General features: G+C 32.5%; 1 protein-coding gene across 2 annotated transcripts in view; it reads right to left on the minus strand.

Moving 5' to 3' along the window:
* LOC123549785 (A disintegrin and metalloproteinase with thrombospondin motifs 18-like) overlaps positions 1–5,719 on the minus strand; it is a 32,184-nt gene extending 26,465 nt beyond the window's left edge. For both annotated transcript variants that reach the window (XM_045338186.2, XM_045338177.2), the window contains exon 1: positions 5,368–5,719. In XM_045338186.2, coding sequence (XP_045194121.2) covers positions 5,368–5,439 — 72 coding nt within the window. In that variant the 5' untranslated portion in view covers positions 5,440–5,719. The remainder of the gene's footprint in view (positions 1–5,367) is intronic.
* Positions 5,720–8,190: the final 2,471 nt, after the last annotated feature.

The following is an 8,190-nucleotide window of genomic DNA, read 5'->3' on the forward strand; positions in this document are numbered from 1 at the left end:
CAAGAGAACCAATTTAAAACATTGAGTAGTATTATCCAAGTACTTAAATCACCCTCTAATCTCCGCTAATATACGACATTTCAAAAGAACTACGGACCGTCTTATTAAATCACTTATCAAAAAGATTCTAAAAGGTTGATGAGTGGAAGTGCTTTCGGAAGGAAACAGTAAATAAATAAAATGTTTCCTATGTTTGTATCATGATCCAAATTTATGGCTCACCAGGCAATAAACATTAAAGGTTCGAGTAAAGCCCAAAAGATTGCAAGTGCTTGCTCAGGCTAGAGACCCGATGTTCATACCGTTAAATAAATGCATTGAGTACAGAAGTACCAACATACCGAAATGGTCATTAAAATCATTGAGGCTATTGATTTAAATATATACATATATATATATATATTATTTTTACTTAGAGATGAAATTTTATATGTTTTAGGCATATTGCATGTAGCAGTTATTTTGTTACCTTAGTTTCTAAAATATTCTTTTTAAGTCTTTAAGCCTTTAATAGATTAAAAAGAATTCTTTTAAATTATAAATACATGATAAAGCTTGTGTGTGTAGAAGGTAGAAGTGGTGGTGGTAGGTGCAGGAATGTGTGTGTGGGGGGGGGGGGGGGGGGGGGGGGGGGGGGGGGGGCGGGACTGGTTAAAGGTAGATATTTTGTAAATTAATTTTTCTCTACTATTTGAGCCACATTTTCCGTAACAAGGTTGTTTCCCCTTGATTTCTCTGTATATACAGGATACTACCTTTGATATTATACAGCCTTCGAAAGGACCTCCAGGATAGTACTAGGAACTTGTTACACTTTCAAAATATTTTGATTAGTTTGAAATGTGTCATCAAGAGGCAATTTTGATAGGGATTTTCAGTATAGATTTCAGCCATTTTTGAAACCAAATATGTTCGTAAACATACTAGTAACTTTCAGGATAATATCTTCCTCAGCATAGAAACAACCTTTACATACAAAACAAACTTGTAAAATTTCTAAAAAAAATATTTTAGAAACTGTGATTTCGCCATATTTTTACAACTGATTTTTTTTGCCATAACAATGACATTATTGAATATACTTTAAAATTCAAAAAGATCCCACAACCATCCTCGGAGCCCTTTGAAATGATGCGTAGTTTGTATCTGGTTCATGCAGAATAAACCCGCAATTTACGAAAACTCTGTTTGTTTAATCCAATAATATTCTATAACGATATAGTTCAACGTATCTTGCCAAACTTTCTTATTGCATGTACCTTTATTATAAAGTAAAACAATGTATGCACGTATGCAGTGTTTTTAAACGCAACTGTCTCTGGTATTCGCCTTTTTATATTTTTTTTAAAGAATTTTAACCCCAACTTCCGTTTCCCACCAAAAACTAGATTGCATTTATAATTGATTTCGTATATTATAAACATTTCAAGTAACATACTGTAGCGTTCATTAATTTTAAACTTCAATACATTAAAATGAATCATATTTTATCTTATTTTAAAGTATAAAATCTATCATAAGTTGTAAAATTAGAAATTTCAATTTAACATATTAAATGAAAGTGTTTTACAGTACAGAAAGCACTTAGAAAATATGTTTGATTTTGATATATTATCGGTTATGAACTTATGTCCGAAAACATTGACTTAATCTCAAGTGGCGGAGGAATATTAAGGTATTAAGTACACCATTGGCAATAATAAATTAATACTAAAACTATATAAGAATGGAAAGCACATGTATAGACACATTAGTTCGCAAAATAGGATAAATTTTTATCTAGACAAATTCCAGATATAGCCAGTCCATTATTGATATCCCTAATTTCTAAAATCAACAAATGAGATAATACACAGTTCAAGTTTAATGACTGTTTCTGCGTTATAATAAACATACATAGACAAAATATATACTAATAAAAAGATAATAGTTATAAATGAATAAAAATTGTTCTTTTCAGGTAATTGCAAAAACACATGCCTTTCATTGTTTGTGTTGGCTTTCAGTTTTAGCGAAAAAAAAATCTATCGTGGATACCGTCAAAACACAATTTTATGACCGTATCTAATTAAAAATTAAGAAAATATATGACATGAGAACAGTCCCCGGACAAAAATCATACAAATTCTGTGCTAGAAATGTTAAAGCACTGGTCTATAGTAAAAATGTGGTTAGTAAAAGAGACTTTGGGTCTGTTGCATGCACATTCAAGGGGCCCAATAAGGGATACATAAATCGTCACATTTTAAACACTGTCAGCAGTAATGTTCGTCCACTTGTTTTTCTTTTCTCATGTATATAAATCAAGACCTAGACGTTTAGACAGAAAATATCAGAACTCAATACATAATGATAATTATGTTGTCTGCTAGTCTGACTAATGCAAAATCCTGCTATAACAAATGCCTCTGGCCCTGGACAGGCATCTCTTATGCATGCTCATGTAGACAGATACCCCCATCAGTGATAATGTAAAAACCTACTCATGTTGTGAATCTTAGAACTTTTAGAGTTATACATATACCTATAAAAAGAACGAACTGAACAGTTATCAAGAAAACATGTACCTGTTTGATGAAAAACAAACACCAGTAAACAAAATGTGAAAATAAAGCATTTAGGGAGAGTGGACGGCGATTACTACTGTCCGGGGACTGTTCTCTTGCCAGTACAGGTAGCATGCAGGCTAATTTAAGTAAGGTTATATATATTTAATCTTTATTCTCATCGTAATACATACAACAAATAAACAATTATATATATTTACAATTACAAATGTACTACGCCGTTCCATGTTGGAACTACATGTATAAGAGATTATTGCACAGTCACATCTACATCAATGCTTTTACAAAACTATAAAACAATATAACCGAACTAGTTTTGCTAATCCATAAGTATCTTATCAAAAATAACTAGATATTAAAAAAACTACATAAAACAACAATAATATTTGAAAATAAAAATTTGTACACACTCTAATAATTAAAAAAAAATGGTTGTAGGTGACCCGAAACCTGGCGATAAGATCAGCCTTGCATTGATTAGCAAAACTTTTTCAGTGGACAAAAATATTTGAACACAGATAAAAAACAAACGCAAAACGCTACCTTATTTACAGCATAAATATCACTATTTACATGTTTAAAATTTGCGTCTTTTGAGAATTAAAAAGCAGATTTTGGCGGTAGTCCTGATCATATTTGGGTCAGGAAACAAGAATATACATTTATCCGTTTCAGACATAGAATGAAAATTGTTTCTACAAGCGATTGCCTTTTGAAACAGCGACTGCCTCATATCATTATATACTGGGCAATTCAACATCTTGTGAATCTCATCCTTAACGGCACTGCAAGAAGGACATGTTCTTCTTTCAAGTTCAATGCCTTCATAACGACCGGTTTCAATTTTTATTGGTGCTACACCGCATCGAAATTTACCGAAAGCTGCACGATGTTTCGGAGGCATTATCAATTTGCAGTACTGCTCAGGAATAAACCCATGTTTGAGCAATTAATAAAACCGAAGTTTATTACAACCTCTGCCGGAATTACCTACCACAGCACTGATTCTGGCTGACCACTTGTTAATATAATCATTAAATAATACCGTTTTACCATCATTAATAAACGAATTTGGTAGTAAACGGTCTATATCTGCATAAACTTGCAAATTGTTGTCTTTGAGAAATTCTCTAATGATAAAAAATCCCAATTTTTACATAATCTATTTACATTACTATATGCCCACAGTGCTATTCTCTTGTTGAATCGTATTCTTTCAAAAGATCCGAGGCGTGACTAGTATAAAAATATACTTTTCTATTGCCGTACCATATGCAGCCTAATTTAAGTAAGGTTAGATGCAGCCCAATTTAATTAAGGTTATATGCAGCCTAATTTAAGTAAAACTCTTCACTGAATCCCCGCTCCGATAAACTTGCATCAAACAAATACAAAACTCATAATTTGGAAGTATTTTTCATTATCAAAGTACGAGGCATGTACTTGTTTGGCGTATTATGTTCATTGTTCATACATACTTAGAAGCTATATTCTTTCAGATTTGTATTCAGTCCTTTTTTGCATTTCATATGATACGGGAATAACAGCATCGAGATGTTGCCAGGATTTGTTGCTTTTGAGTTTTTTTTTTGTTGATTTAAGTAATTTTACAACTTCGTTTCGAAGAGCATGCAAAACACAACTTAAATCTATTAAGATAAAGAAAGACACAAGCAGTTGCACTTACAAAGTAAAAAACATGTTTTATTGTGTTTCAATGAAATACACAACGGAAGCAACAATGTTTAAATTCTTTACATGCTGTTAAAATACGATTTTCGAACCAAAATCTAAAGATCGATTGCCTCGCGGGACGTTTGTGGGAATTATGATGTCAAATAGACGCAAGACGTCTGAATTATTAATACATGGATGGACGAATGTTAGCTTAGTTTCATCTTGTTTTAATGAAATGTAAGAATGAAAATGACAATACCCTATTGCGGTTTATCATCTGATGTAACAGATACTTAGATATTTAACCAACCGAGCCCTTGTGGTTCAATTCCTTCGTATTTGAACACTGAATCGTATTTGAGCCGTGCCATGAGAAAAACAACATTATGGGTTTGCGACCAGCATGGATCCAGACCAGCCTGCGCATCCGCGCAGTCTGGTCAGGATCCATGCTGTTTGCTAACAGTTTCTCCAATTCCAATAGGCTTTAAAAGCGAACAGCATGGATGCGCAGGCTGGTCTGGATCCATGCTGGTCGCAAGCCCACTATGTTGGTTTTCTCATGGCACGGCTCATTTAATCACCGCATATCCTAACACATCCACAGTAACCACATCATTCTCTCATTTTCCACAAATGTTATAGAAAAAAACTCTTTTCTTCTCCGTTTTGTACCTTTTATGTGAACTTTATTCAACTATCAAACTTCTCCAGTGCAACCCTTTATACCGTTTTATTTCGTTATTTCAATTTACATACGAATATTATCTAAGACAATACAAGAAACTTACTGCAGCCACAATGAAGTCATTATTAAGAAATTGCAAAGTTTTTACTAATATCAATTCAATTATAGAAGAAAAAATAATTCAACAGAGAGACCTTTTGGTCAAACGTTAAGCTTTTTTCTCAATACTATTAGTACTTAATTTGTATTGAAATTTGGCATTTATAAATATGAGAGTAAATAAACAGCGTTTAAAATATACCTTGCGGATCTTTTTACAGATATTTGTAAATATTATCTTCCTCTTCAAGACAATATCAAGACAAATACTGATCTTATCATGTTTTTATATTATAGAAAATATGGTATCCAAGATTAAAATTATATTCTACAAACCTGTGGCCTGTCCTGAGCTGTTACTGTTGCAGCGGAGGCAAGACTGATGAAGGCAATAACTGTCGCAAACATGATGTTTTAAAAGTATAAAATGAACACGCACATGAACAATCTACAGAGTCCGGCTCTTTAAACTTTAACAAATAGTATATTATAAAAGAAATCAGCGTTATAAAAAATTATTGCACACAAAATAAAATATCCTAGATTAAACACTTCGCAGTGTGCTATTTTACAAAATCTTTAACAACCAAACACTTTTTGGGAAAAAAATAAAATCTTAGAAGAGAAACATTTTCACCAACGTCGAAATGCGAAATATTGCGATGGGCTACACTATCTAGTCGTTTTAATTAAGTCGGCTTAATTTATACTTGGCGCTTATCTTTCAGGACCAGATTAGAATCAATAAATCTCATTATTCAATTAAACGACAGCTTCTTCAGTTCAAACAAATTTTAACAAACCCTGCAACGGTTTTGATAACAAATGACCGCAACATGACGTATTCATGTCACGTGAGTCAGTACTGCTTTCCCATTGGATACTTACGGAAGCCACATGTCACCTGGGGTGGGCGTGATTGGCTGAAGTGTGTAGGTTGCAGGGATGGTAAATAATGGAGATGTTTGAACAAATGGGTTAAAGCGGAAGCGTCCAAATAAATATTCCACGGCACTCAAACTCAGAGATAAAATGTTTACTTATTATCGTAGATATTTACGCAAGTAGAAACCCATTACAAATTGAAATTACGTTTTCCGTATGAAGTGGCCTGAATCTTGACGTAGTATGTATGTTCTACATAGTGACAAATATGATTGAACAAGGGACAAACACTCTTTTTTTCGGGCATAAAATTTTTTTGACAAACCCGTTAGGTTTTGTTTTTGGGCCCGTATTTAAAGCCCCACGTTTGCTTTTGGGGATTTTAAAGTGAAGGAAAAAAAGTGTTTTTTTAAACTGTCCCCAAAACAAAAATATGCGAAAAATTTTTATTAAAAAAATTTTCTTCATGGTATAAGTAAACTTTTTAAAGACATCAAGTCACCTTTCCCTTTTAAAAAAGGGGCAATACCCCTTACACTGCTAAATTTTTTTTAAAATTTAAATTTGTCCATCTTAAAAATTTTGGAAACGGTTTCCCTTTAAAAGGGTTTAAAGGGGTTCTTACCAAAAATATACGGCTGTTTAGCGAAACAGTGCAGATCATGTCAGACTGCATGGTGGGGCAGGGGATCATGATCTAAAATGGTCGAAAAAAAAAAACCCAATCGTGTTTCCCAAAAAGGAAATTTATTTTTGGGGAAGTAGTCGCAGAAAAAAACGCCCCCAAGGCATTAAAGCACAAATCAGCCCGCTTAAATTTGCCACTGTAGGGGCAGTTTTCTCAGACGCAGGGATTCAAATCCCCCAAAACTAGAAAAAATTTGCTTATAAGGGAAAAAAATTATAATTAGATAGGAGCAAAAACCCTTTTAGCACACAAGACTACATAAAAAAACGTTCGAAAAATTAGAAATTTAAAATTTTAAGGTTACTGCCTTAAGAGGTCTGTCTTTTTTTCCCTTTTTAGGAAGTTATCTTTTGGTTTTAACGATTTTGGTGACTAGAAACCCTTTGCAATTACTCTAAAAAAAGTTTTTGGTAAATTTATTTTTTTCTGAACTAACCCAAAATTTTCCAAAACTTTTTAAAAATTTTGGTCTTTAAGGAAATTTTTTCCCCGCAACTGATTTAAATCTTTTCCAATTTTCTAAAGCGGATTTCACATTAGACTACAGTTTAGTTAATAATTAAAAATGCTATGTCCCCGGGAAAAAGATATTTTCACCGCCCATCATTTTATATAAAAAAATTTTTTTTGGAGTAAAATTGTTCTATCGGATGTACACTCATCAAAAAAAAACAAAACAACCAAAATTGCACAGGGAAAACGTTTTGGGAAACGTAATTCAGTTTGATTCAAATGTATTCTTTTTAAAATAATTTGATAACTTCTATCTTTAAAAACTTTAGCCCAAAAAGTTTTTTGGACATAACTTTGCCAAAAAGAGCCTCGGGTCCGCCTTTACGGTATCGCACACCGCAAGTCTCAAGTGGTTCCCCAATTGAATTTGACCATACGGAATGTTTAAAGGTTTAAATGTTTTTTATAAAAAAATTGGGGATTTACTTTGCGTCAATGAATTTTTTTTCAGCAATTTTCTGTACACAGATTAATTTTGTTTAGATTAAACATTCCAGTAGGGGGTTTCGGGTATAGGGGCCTTAGCCCTCTTTAGTTTTTTAAATTTGGCCACCCTGTAAACTTCCCCTTTAAAGGATGTTTTCAAAAACTTTTTTTACCTTGTTTTCATACCAAAAATTGAAAATTTGAAAATAAATATTTTTTAAAAATTTTTGCCCATTTTTTTCCTATTGCTTTACTTCAAAAATGAAGATTGTCTTATTCAATTCCAATTATTATGAAGAAATCGAACGTTGTGTGTTTTTACATATATTAAGTTTGTTCATGTGCCAAAAAGAACAACAATAAAACTTTCCAAATTTTACATTATAAAACCTTTGTACATTGGTAGCTGTTTAAAGATTAAGTATTAAGGGCAGAGATGAGAACAGGCACAGTGATACCCGGGATTTTAAAAACGAAAAAATATGGCGAAAAGAGCGTTTAAATAGCAAACTAAAAATTTTTCGTTTTTCCTTTAAACCCTGATTTATTTTGGGAAAATTTTTAAAAAAAAATATTTTGGGTGTCACTTTTTTTAAGCTTTTTAAAAACCAATCAGATTCAAAAAAAAAATATTGCTGCGAAGCCGG

Source organism: Mercenaria mercenaria, chromosome 15 (genome assembly GCF_021730395.1).
Source record: "Mercenaria mercenaria strain notata chromosome 15, MADL_Memer_1, whole genome shotgun sequence".
NCBI classification, from domain to species: domain Eukaryota; kingdom Metazoa; phylum Mollusca; class Bivalvia; order Venerida; family Veneridae; genus Mercenaria; species Mercenaria mercenaria.